This window comes from Cucumis melo, chromosome 12, assembly GCF_025177605.1.
Source record: "Cucumis melo cultivar AY chromosome 12, USDA_Cmelo_AY_1.0, whole genome shotgun sequence".
Classification (NCBI taxonomy): domain Eukaryota; kingdom Viridiplantae; phylum Streptophyta; class Magnoliopsida; order Cucurbitales; family Cucurbitaceae; genus Cucumis; species Cucumis melo.
The window spans coordinates 20,910,020-20,922,864 of record NC_066868.1 but is presented as its reverse complement, the minus strand read 5'-3'; the positions used below and the strand labels follow the sequence as shown (position 1 = coordinate 20,922,864).

At 33.5% G+C, this 12,845-nt stretch overlaps 1 protein-coding gene and 1 non-coding gene across 2 annotated transcripts; one reads left to right on the top strand and one right to left on the bottom strand.

Annotated features, from left to right (window-relative positions):
* The first annotated feature begins 6,968 nt into the window (after positions 1-6,968).
* Positions 6,969-7,042, top strand: TRNAI-AAU (transfer RNA isoleucine (anticodon AAU)). The gene has a single exon. It is a non-coding gene; the product is annotated as a tRNA-Ile (tRNA).
* A 2,560-nt stretch (positions 7,043-9,602) lies between these two features.
* LOC127144179 (uncharacterized) lies at positions 9,603-10,900 on the bottom strand. The gene is made up of 3 exons (XM_051079750.1): positions 10,778-10,900; positions 10,102-10,327; positions 9,603-9,991 (listed from the first exon to the last, which is right to left on the bottom strand). Exons 1-3 carry the CDS (start codon positions 10,898-10,900, stop codon positions 9,603-9,605), a joined length of 738 nt encoding a protein of 245 aa, XP_050935707.1.
* Between the last annotated feature and the right edge of the window lie 1,945 nt (positions 10,901-12,845).

Below are 12,845 nucleotides of genomic sequence, written 5' to 3'. Positions count from 1 at the left end.
TTGTGTTTATGAACTTATGACTTAAATACGCTTTCCACTAGATTAGATGGAACAAAGGAGATTACTTGTGATGAATTGCCCCATACTTACTTGCACTGAATAAAAATTTTAAAAGACTAAAAACTAATAACCAAATGGTTATCGAACAATGCAATAATGTTTAAGAACTTGTTTTTTTTTTTTTTTTTTTGTTCCATTTGTTTTTGAAATTTCACTTAGGATTCAAATACTACAAAAAAAATGGAATGTATTGTGATGGGAGAAGCTTAGGAGTTGGGAAAATTTTGATTGATTGTGACATCAGGTCTTTTCCCTCCTTCTACCCTTGGCCTTCTGGGAAGAAACTCAAAAGCTATCACTTTTTAAGATAAGTTTGTTATTGGTTTTGAGTGGCGTTCCCATTTATTATCTTTTCCTTTTTTTGAGCCCCTGTTGGCAATTCGCAAAATTATTTAGAAGTTTATGTATGCTTTTCTCTATGGAAGGACATTTCTCTTGAATTTGTTTCGTTGTTCCATCTTCTTCATTATGCAGTGGGGGATATGGTTTCTTTTGGGAAAACCAATGGGCGTGGGATAGACCCTTATGCTCTACGTATCTGTCCTCCTTTAAAAATTGGTTGATTTGATTGGGGAGTTTACTTTCTCTCTGTTTGGTTTATGTCGTTAATTGGCGCTCTTTTTGTACACTACAAAAAATCAGAGGTCTCTCGATGCCGTCAAGCGTCGACATATACACTGAAAAGCATCGGGAAAGGATCTCTCGGTGTACATAGCGTTGTCGGGAAGAAAGTCGGCTGTAGTGCGTCAAAGGAGGCATTCCTGATGCGCAAACGAAAAGGCATCAAGAATGGTTTACTCCCAATGCCGGAAATGCCAAGGATAGAGCACTTCGATAATAGGGGACTCCGACGTCCCATCTTCACGTCGGGAGAAAGGTACTCCCGACGTGGCACCAGAGAAGGTTCCCCCGACACGTTGCTTACAACATCGAGGGAAGGGCATCATTCTCGATGCCCTTTGTGCATCAGGAGATAATTTTAATATATTTTTTTCCAATTATTATGTTCATTTTTTTTTCTTGAGAGGTACTATTTTAAGTTTCGATTCGATTTAAATTCAATAACATTGTGAAAGACAACTAACACAAAATTAATAAAATTATTAAAATACAAATAGTAATTTATATAATTAGAAAATAAATTCCAAATATTCGAACAATACATTATCTCCTAGTCACCGTAGACATCATTTTCGAACAAGTCCATACCTACGAAGACATGAAAGTAAATTTAGATATATATCACCGATAACAAATTAAACAACTTAAAAATTCAAAAATACGTACCGCAAGTAGTTTCAAGATCCTCTATGTGCCCAACTCATTTTCTCAATCATCTTCTTCATTTGTTCCATTTGTCAGATATTTTCTTCCATTTTTTGGGCATGCAACTCTGACGTTCTTCGTTGTTCTTCAATTAATCGTTTGGCTTCTTCAAACTCACTTCTTTGTTCTTCAATCTTCTATTGCGAGCACTCAAAGCTAGAGCTTAGTTTGTTGACCTCTTTAGGGTGTGTTTCTTGTGGATATGAAGATGAATAACTACTAGTACTCTTTCGGGACTTGGGTTTGGAGTCCCAACCAAGACCTTTTGAGTAGTCCGATCGTCTACTCCAAATGGTCTCACACATCTTATCCCCGGACAGTGATTGAGAACCTTCTGGTGTGGGTTGGGACTGGATCAGTTTCAAATTTGATGTTGCATCCAAAGTGTTAAGTTATGAACTCATAATTACAAGTAGAAAACAAAACAAAAGGTTTTCATAAACTTACATGCACATCTACAGCCACTTGTGAAATGAATTGGCCACTCATATTGGCGTTTGTTTTTTGAAACAGCTTCACACGGTCCACTGGCTGACCTTGTTGTTTAGTAAGCTCATGTTGTTGTTGTAAGAACGACTTGGACTCGCTATTATGGTTGTAAGACTGTTTCGCTCTAGTAGCCTTTTTGGTCCTTGATTTCTCCTACATGTAAACAATAAAGACGTTTCATACAAACAAAAAAATGAATAAATGTAAAGGAATATTAGAAGATGTAAATCACCTGAAATTTTCGACTCAAATAGTGATTGCAGAAAAAGTGTCAATCTTCCAAACGATTCACCAATCTGTTCAATGGGTTGGCACATGCTTGTTCAGGGTTGAACTGCTTAAAATGCCTATGACAGTCTCTCCTAAACTCTTTTCAAGTGTTGAGCATTTGATGCTCAACAAATCGATGAAATGCTTGATCTGTGAAATTAAGCACGAATAATTGCTACAAAAGAAATAAAATACAGATTAGATTTCTGTATATATAGGTTTAACATATATGTAAAGTATTTTATAAACTTACTTGTAGACCACCCTTAACAACCTCGATGTACTCTGGAGGAACATCAACCCACGTAAGGCAGCGAATTGAAACTGTATCTTCTGTTAATACATCGATGGTGTTGCTGAACCAAACAACATGTAGCGAGGTTGGCTTCTCTGCTCCTAGGGTGATGGAGATTGGGCTCTTCTCATTCTTCTGTATGTAACTCTCTAACTCCAAGTTTCAAGAGTACTATGTCTTCAGGAGTGTGAGTGGGTTGAAAGCCATCTAAGAAGACAGACTATCAAAAACAGAACTCCATGTTTATCCAATTGTCATCAAAGTAATGGAACTAACGTAAAGTGTCACCCACCAACGACGATCCCATGTTATTTTACGTGCCATCGAACTTCAGAAACAAATCATCTGTCTCTTGAAAAATTGGAGAATGATAACATAGTACATGTGGACATAAAAACCTAAATTAATTAAACAAATGAAAGTATCTCAAACTGAATATAATTAAAAAAATTAAATATGTGGATATGTGATTCGTCATTATTATTCGTCGTTGCTAGATCCGCTTTAAATTGATAATTGTTCATCTTCATCATTTATGAATTCGTCAACGACATGACGCATATTCGATTTTTTCACCTGTAGGATCAACGCCAGGTCTGCATAGAGTGTCATCCTCAATGTGTTCATGCATATGATGTTTGACAACGATTTTCAATATATTCAATTACTCATTATCAGCATCCTTCACTTCGGGCATGCCCCATATACGTTTATTTTGGACCACTTGAACAACTTTCCAATTTGTACCATTTTTTGGGTCATCGAGGTAAAAGACTTGATGTGCCTGGTTTACGAGAATGATCGACTACTCAGCGAACAAAAAATGCAACGTGTTGATTTGTAGCCTAATTTCACGTGTCTTATGGCTTTTGTTGTTGTCTTGTCAAACCATATACACTCGAATAGCCAAATATGTCATCTTAGTGGATATTGAACGTCCAACACGTCATCTAAAATACAGTAGAAATTGTTGTCCACACTTCCACTATCATTGCTTTCACCGACTACCATGACTCCACTATTTTATGTAGTACGTCGGGAACTACGCTCTACCGTGTAAAATCATACCCCACCGACAATGCATCCCACTGTAAGAACGAACCTCAGATGAAGGTCCCATCGCAAGTGAGAAGAAATCATGAGAAATATTTTCTCTCTCCCGCATTTCTAGAACCTGAAATTGATGTAAATAGATATGTATAAATTCTTAAGTAAGATATACCAATTTCCAAATTCATGTACGCTATATACCTAAGCTCGGAACCAATCGAGAAATGCTCATTCATGTCTTCTATATAAGCTAGAAGCATTTTGAGTGTGACGACGTATCACCTCAAGTGTTTCTTGAAGTAGATAATTGTGAGTTTTTGTGACGACAATAACAAATACTTAAAAAAGCCAGTGAAGTATAAAGTTGGACATGCGTACTTGCGGTAATCCGCTATTTCATCTACATTGTTGAGGATTTACCAATGTGCGAGTCGTTTCTCTTCCTGTAATAGAGTTTGTAAACTTGACGCCCCTAATGGTCGTACTTTCTGCACGAACACTTTAAACTCACCAATTACCTCGTCATCAGGAATGCTATCATCGATTCGTTCATCTTTATTGTATCGAGTTTCAATCCTACTTTGATATCTTGAATAAAAAGTCCCTGATTCATTCATTACATATATTTTTGCAATAAACCCCACATGATGTGCTTTGTCTCGAAAAAAGTTATTTTAACATGCGTAGACTTATGTCAATGGGGCACGTCCAACTGTAAGATACCTAACCAGCAACTTTGATTTCATATGGTAGGTAAACAGCAAGGTGTATCATTATGTCGAACAAGGCAGGTGAGAATATTCTTTTCAATTTACAAAGTATGATTATGATATCTGATTGCAATCGGTCTAAATCATTTATTTGTATCATTCTTGTGCACAAGTCATGAAAAAACCTACATAATTCAGTAACAGCAGTGGACACATTTTTTGGTAGATATGTTCTAACATCAATAGGGAGAAGTCAATGTAGCAAAATGTGACAGTCATATGTTTTAAGACCTGATATTTTTCTATCTCTGTCATTCACACATCGTGAAATATTAGAAATGAATCTATCGAGAAACTTAACTAATTTTAAATACTTGCAAAATGCAACTCGCTCTCTACTAGTCAACGTGTACATTTCATGCAACTTCACAAATCTGTTACCCACTTCTATTAGGTGTAAACCCCTTTTTATTTTCAAATCTTATAGGTCCAACCGAGTATTCGTGGTATCTTTCATTTTTCCTTCAATATTCAACAATTTACCAACCAAGTTGTCGTAGACATTATTTTTAATATGTATTACATCCAGTTTATGACGTAATAGTAGTCTTGTCCAGTAAGGAAGTTCGAAAAAAAATACTTCTCTTAGTCCAATTGAGAGCTTTCTTTCTTTTCACAATTAAAATGCTTCCATCCCTCAGCATGAGCCAGATGTCCTAACACATCCTCTATTTCAACTCGTTTATCTTTATATCATCACATGTCAGACGGGCCTTCTTGTGATACAGACAATCGCTTTAATAGGTATTAATGGAAAGTGACGCAATACCTTACACGAAATTTTTTCCTTTGTTAGCACTAACCTTGTACTGAGACTCACCACAAGTTAGACAATATTGCAAATCGTCAAATTCCTTTCAGTACAATATGTAACCGTACTTACACGCATAAATAGTCTCGTATCCTAAGCCTAAGTCACACATTTTTCATTTAGCTTCGTAGAATGAACTAGGGATAGTAGTACCAATTGGAAACATTGCTTTTAATAGTTCTAATAACATGTCAAAAGACTTTTTACTCCAACCGTTGAGAACCTTGATATGCATCAACTTAACCAAAAATTCAAGGAGAAAATTTTTGAACAACCAAGGTATAGCTCATTACATGCTTCATTCAATAACTCCTGGAAAATGTTTATTATCTCTTGTTCTACACCAATATTAAACGACATTTCATTCTTCAAACCTTCCTCTGTTTCTTCTTCATGTTCAATTGGAACTTGTAAATCATTAAGCATACTCAACATTTTATTTTCTTCATGAAAGGGTTATTGCTAGTTCCTTCATAAAATCTTTTTGTACCTCTATGCAAGTTCGCTGGTTCTCCATAATACACTTAGTCTGTATAGGAGGGAATATTCCAATCGTTAATAGATTTCGCTTCACACCCTCAATGACTCCCACATTGAGTTCATACATCTCTTGCATGGACATCTTGTTCGTCTGTAATCATCAACGTGAAATTTTGTAACCTCCAAAAATTGGGACACCCCCTCCCTTTACTCAACCTAGAATTTATTCCTAAGTTTCATCCAACTTTTGTCCATCGTTAAAGACCTAACATATAAATAGATTTGATTACTCTTATATTCCTCCTCTCGAATGCTCGAACTTACTCCATGAATAAGTTTAAACTAAGTTTAAACTAAAGGCTACCATAGTTGCAAGATAGCCAAAACAAATCAATCAAATTACTTCAACTAACACTTTCAACAAACAATTTTCTCAATCCATTATAGGTCTCCCTTTAATCCATTATAGCCCCCCCCCCCCCCCCCTCACAATTTGATTAATTCCAAAGATCTTTCAGACCATGTCATAGCATTCTCGATGGGTGAGAAGAATTTCTTCATAAATTTGGTAGAAATTGAAAAAGTGAATTTAAAAAATTAAACATGAGATAATCATAAACTAGAATTTGACTCAAAATGATAGGTATTCCACCCCCATCTACTCCGTGCATTTCCTTGCAGCTAGGTTGTCGCGTGCCTTGCCCAAGCTATCATCTTACATGCAGGATAGGTCGTATGGCACATGCACGTGCTTCGTGCCTGTTAGACAATCGTGAACTAAGATCGTTTAAATTTTAAAGCATATGGATTAAAGTGAACATTTATATGAATAGTTAAAGTGAACATTTATATGAATGGTTGGAAGTGTAGGTTGTATGACTCTGAAATCTATTCCAAGTCCTTTTAGAATATCAAGGACTTCATCAACTCTTTTTGTAAGTCACATTTCCTAATCAAACTAATCAAAATTAAAACATAAGGTATAGTAAAATATTGGGAATGGTGCTATGTACCCTACCTTTGACGTGTCATTCACGCACTACATAAAATAGTGAAATAATAGTAGTCGGTGAAAACAGTGACAGTGGAAGTGCCGAACAACAATTTATATGGTGTTTTAGATGAAATGTTAGTAAAACATAGTCTTCTAAGTTGTCTACTCTCATTTTGTGTATCTAATCCACTAACATCAATGAGTTAAAAATTACAACAATGTACTTTTTTGTAGACTCAAGATTACAAAACAATCGTAGAGTTAACTCATAGACATCTAGACTGGTTATAAGCCCAAAGAAATAATTCAAGATTTTTGATGGGATGACAAGGCTAGTTCGTTTAATTACATGCCAAAGATCTATTTAATTGGTTGTATTATGACACGAATATTTATAACAAATAGATTTTTTTAATAACAATTGGCCTATTAGCTCAGTTGGTTAGAGCGTCGTGCTAATAACGCGAAGGTCGCAGGTTCGAAACCTGCATGGGCCAGTTTTTTCAATACAGCTTACTAACTTAACGCACCCAAAATGTAGTGTGGAAATTTTGTTGGAGATTTGATAATTATATGTATATGTGGACATATATATAAATAATTATTATGAGAAAGAAAATATAATTATATTTGTTGAAACATAATTATATAAGGAAAAGATAATATGTAAGATAATATGTATTTTTGGAGAAATAATATTTATTAAGAGAGAAAAAAGAAAATATTTATATTTTGGAAAAATATAATTATTTGTAAAAGGATAATTATTTTAGAGAAAGATAAATGATAATTAATTATTGTGGAAGATAATTAATTATTTAAAAAAAGATAAATATTGACTTTGGAGAGAAGTTGTTATGATTCGATAAATAAGAAAAGAGAAGGAATTGGATTTATTTACAAGAAAAATTGATAATTATATATTGAAATATAATTATTTGGAAAAAGAATGTAATAAAGAGTTTTTATTGATTATGTTAAATTATTTTGGTGTTATATTAAGGATTGGAACTAAAATTTAATTGTTGGGTTAAGATAATTCATGTTGAAATTTATGAGTGATTTATTGAAGAAGATTTGGTTGATTAAAAGAATCAAGGATTTAAGTTAATTTGAGATCTTGGAGGAAAAATGTTGGTTTTGGTGGAATTTGATTTAATGGAGTATATATATATATATATAACTAGAATTTAGATTTTTGGTGGAATATGATATTAATTATTTGGTTTTGTATAAATAATTAATATGGAAAAGTAAAGTTAATTATATGATGAAATATAATTATAATTGTTTGGAAAAGAAGATAATCCATGAGAAGAGATATGGTTGATTTGATTAAACTAGAAAAGATTATATATTTATTTAGATGAGAGATTGATGGCTTAAGTAAATATACATGTTTATATTTTGGTGAGAGAATAATAATAATAATAATAATAAAGAAGTATTAATATAATAATTATTATTATTAATGACTATACATGCCTAAGATTTTGTGCCTTTAAGGAATTTATTGAGGAATGACAATGGGTATATATATATATATATGGGGTCTTTTAAAAAATATAAGAAAACAACAAAATATTTACACTGTATAGAACAATTCCGAAAACGGAAAAAGCCCACAGGTCCACAATGAAAAATACAAAAAAATTTCAATCAACCACGCCGTCAACAACGCGCGTAATATATTTAGTACACGATCGTTTAAATTTAGTTATTGTTTGATACACGGTCGTTTAGATTTGATCGTTTAAATTTGGATAGCCAAATCTAAACGATTTATTTTTTCAATTCTATCGTTTAATTTGGTTACACGATTGTTTAGATTTGGCTACTTCAAATCTAAACGATTTTTTTTTTTCAAAATTTGATACATTGTCGTTTAGATTTTGCTGAACGAATTTTTCAATATTCTTTTAGTACACAATCGTTTAGATTTGGCTAAATGATTTTTTTTTTTTTTAATTCTGTTGGTACAATCATTTATTTTTCTTTACACCATTGTTTAGATTTGGCTATTTCAATCTAAACGATTTTTTTTCAAAATTCTTTATCCACAATCTTTTAAATTTGGTTACCCTAATCTAAACGACGTAAAAAAAGAGGTGGAAAAGACCTTAATCTAAACGGCGTAAAAAAAAGAGGAGGAAAAGAATAAAAATGATGGAAAGAAAGCGCAGAAAAAAAAAAAAGAAGAAAGAAGAAAGACGAAAGAAAGAAATCAAATTTGGTTATCCAAATCTAAACGACACTGCAAGAAATATGACCTTTAATGTCAATTGGAAAAAATGAACACGGATCTTTAATGTCGGTTTTTAAAATGCGGATCTTTTTAAACTGACATCAAAGATGAAGGTATAATGCCGGTTTTAAACTGACATTAAAGGCACCTTTGTTTAAAAACGACATTAAAGGTATATTATTGATTATTATTATAAATATTAAGTGGAAAATAGTTAGGTCAGAGTTTTTAATTTCACACCTAGGGTTAAGTTCACGCAGCCTCTACCATATCTTTTACTCTCGCCCTCGTCTCAACCTCTCATCTCACCAGTCGTTGGCGTTCAATCGGTCTCCCTTCTCAATCTACAGTCGTCTCTTCTTCTCCAAAATCTCTTAATTTCCAATTGTCTCTCCTTCTCAGAAGTCTCAAATCGTCTCTTAGGAGATTCGCCCTCGCTCATCTCATACCGTCGCCAGCAAATCGTCTCTCCTTATAAGTCTCTGGCTGTCTCTCCTTCTTAGAAGGTTTTTGTAGATAACATTGATTTTCTAAAGAAGAGACATAATATTTATAAAACCAACTTAAGAAATACATGAAACACATTAGAAATTTCAAATTCCCACATTCAAGAGACATAATAAATGCCAAAGAATATTAGTACATATCATTATAATTTGTATTTCCACATTGATGTAAAGCATGCACGCATACATTCGATATTCAAAATAAAGAGTATAGGTCATTTAAATTGTCATACAACCCATAGGTTCTAATTTCAAATGGTTTTAGCTATGTGTTACGCAACTGTCATTCGGCGAACATCGTTTCAGCTAATTCATACCGCCACTGAAACCACTTGTTGTCGTCTCAATGTATTTAATGTCGTCTCTTGCAGTGGCCATTGCGTACGCGAAGTCCCTCTCCCTAACGTCGTCTATGTCTTCGCAATTTGTCATTTTTCTATTAATCAAATTGTGTAGCAAGCAACATGCTAGGATGATGCAACACTTCACTTGGAGGGGATAGTACAACTTTCCACGAAGTTGCCACCGACCCTTCAGAAGACCAAACGCGCGCTCACTCATATTCCTTACCGATGGGTGTTTCATTTTAAAGTATTTATTTGCAGTGGTTAGGGCATTTTCAACGTCACGCCACTCTTGCAAATGGTACCTATGGCCTATGTATGGGGCAAGAAATTCCTTCGCGTTTAGATAACCTGCATCGTACAAATAGTAATATCTTATTACAAGAACCAATGGTTTATGGTTTATGCGCATTCAATATAGAATTTCAAAACATCACGGTGGGATTAAAAATTGTAAATACCCTTTGGCACTTGCAGTTCGTTTGGTTGTACAAGCGCATCGTGGAGAATCCACGAGTCTGCTGCGGATCCTTCCCAACCGGCTAATACGTATACGAAATCCCCTTTTGTGTCGCAGACGCCAAGTACATTAGTGGCAATTCCCTCCTTACGCACTATAAACATAGGGCGATCGGTTGCGGCCACGTTTACCTTTATGTACGTCTCGTTCAATGCCTCAAGGTAATTCTGCAGGTTTAAACAAACAGGCATTCATCAGTAGGACGTACTGATACGTGACATACAGAGGACTTCGACTATGTGCACCTCGAAACACTTCCACCATGGATTCGTGCAGTTATTTGTTACTAGCATCAGTTTCCTTATCAACTCGTTGTGGAGTCATACCACAGCCAACAAGACGAGGTTGAAATGTTGCATATAGTCTCACCGGACCATACAAATTCCCTTTAAATAATGTGATTCTTCACGACATAGGCAAGGACGTGCAAGAACATGACAACCATCTTCTCAACATTGACAATCTCTATTGACGAAAGGCTAGCGACAGTCTTAAGTAAATGGCATAGAATAGCGAATGTTAACCTATTCATGTGCGTGCTTTGTCGAGACAAAGGATCAGACTCGTGTATCATGTGAAAGTACACAAGCTGCCTAATTCTATGCCTAGTATTGTACGGTGTATATGGAAAACGCTGATTGTCGTTCATCAATGCCTCCAACGTTAGGAGCATCTGACGTTGGACTAGTGTGAACACAGTTAGGACTCCAAGAAGCTCCAAGAAGGGTTTGTTGATCCATTTCAAAGTACCTAAAAATTATTTACTAAGTGTGTTATTACAATGTCCATATACATTTGAAAAAATTCATATTCAACATAAAGTTAGTATATGGAAGTTACCTACAACTATTTAAAAACAAAAAATATAAAAACGATGCCGACTTATGTTACATGATGTTTTAAAGAAATAATGAAAAATCGGAGAGACGTTTTTAAAAGTGTAATATTACAATTGGTAACATGTATAATGAGATGGAATGTGAAGAAACTTTTTTTTTTAACTTTTACAAAATGTTCTTTTATTTACTCATTATCGAAATTAAAACTTGTAAAAACTCTTCTTCAAAACAGTTTACTTTTTTTGTTTCAAGTTTTTTTTTAACATGTGATGAAAAGTTATACTAAAGTGTGTTTGAAATTAAATTACCTTATTCTAAGTGAAAAAAAATAGGGGTAAGACTTCTAAGAATAATTTTACTAAAAATAATTTTACAATTATGTTTCATAATGAATGAAAATTTTTTAAAACATATATTTTTTTTACAATTAAAACTATAGTATGTTTGTAAGCGTCGAAGTTCCATTTTGTTCACACCTAAGGACGATGAGTTCAACGTTTTTTTTACATTATTTTCAAATTGAAAGTTATGTACATGTCAAATGGTGTCAATGTAATTTTTAAAGCACTTAAAAGCAGCAAACTTATTTTTTAACTTTTAAAAAGCAGAAAAACCAATTTTAATGCGATGTTCTAATTTTTATTGTGTTTCAATTAACCAAATTGACGTCTATGCTAGGTATGAAACGGTATTACAGAATAATGGGAAATAATTTTATAATCATTTTTTTTGTTAGACTAGTGTGACTTGTTTAAGTGAAATTCTTTACATTGAGATGTTAATTTTCGAAATAAAATCTAATTCCGTGCATGTAAAAACAATAATAAATCCAAAGTTTGAAAGCATAGGATAGAAAATAATAATACAAAAATTATTCAATAAGTGAAATGTCCATAGAAATGTCTAAAAAATCAAAAATTACAAAACCAAAATTTCTCTAATACAAATATAATTAAATTAGACATTTGTAACGAACATTTAAGGTGGGATGACCGCGGTGCTCCGCAAAAACAAAATAAAGACGTTATGAAACGACAAATGGTGAAAAGCATAAACTATTTAAATTTAGCCTAAATGAAAGAAAAAATAAACATAAAAAATCGAGTACATACCTTATACTTGGACAAATGCACCCGAAATGAGGATTCCAAAATGTAATACTTAAAAAAAAACATTCAAACGTACAAAACAAATTTTGGAAAAACTTTTTTAGGAGCCTCAGAGTCATGAAATCTGTTCAAAAATGTGAACCAGATTTCATAGTAGTGGAAACATCACTAAGGAAAGGAAAAAAACATAGAACAAAGCAAATTAAGAGAGAAACTAGAAGGTACAAACGACACGTAAGACAGTAGAGAAAATGCATCGAATGAACTAAACGCATTTAACACATTAACACAAGATTCATGATGGTTGAAACATCTAAATATATTTGAAAATAGGTAGTTGTACGTATATTATCATCCAACATACATTAGAAGAGAAGGCACATATTCATGGAAGCTTCCTAATAATATAGGAAGAACAATATGAACAAAGAAAGTACATGTGAGAAAGTCATACAATGATAGGCGAGAAAGTGATGGACAATTAAGCAAAAAATGGAAAGAAACAAATTACATACCAAAGACAAAGTAGTAAAAGACAGAAGATCAAGTGAGCAATAGAAGTTCGAAGATGCAAGTGAAAAAAACAGAGGAAATGTGAATATATAGGGGTGGATGAGAGAAGTTATTATGCCTTTAATGACCACACACCAAAAGAAATCAGGAAATCTCTGCAAATGACCATGTGAAAGCATAGAAAAGTCACATATTGGTCAAACCCTAACCATTGCAACCTATCA

Bases quoted from the DNA above. Each gene is read 5' to 3' on its own strand.
- LOC127144179 (XM_051079750.1), bottom strand. From the start codon at position 10,900: ATGGATCAACAAACCCTTCTTGGAGCTTCTTGGAGTCCTAACTGTGTT. The intron at 10,328-10,777 runs GTACAATACTAG...TTAAACCTGCAG, and splicing joins CAGCGTTTTCCATATACACC to AATTACCTTGAGGCATTGAA. The intron at 9,992-10,101 runs GTATTTACAATT...TGTACGATGCAG, and splicing joins CGAACTGCAAGTGCCAAAGG to GTTATCTAAACGCGAAGGAA.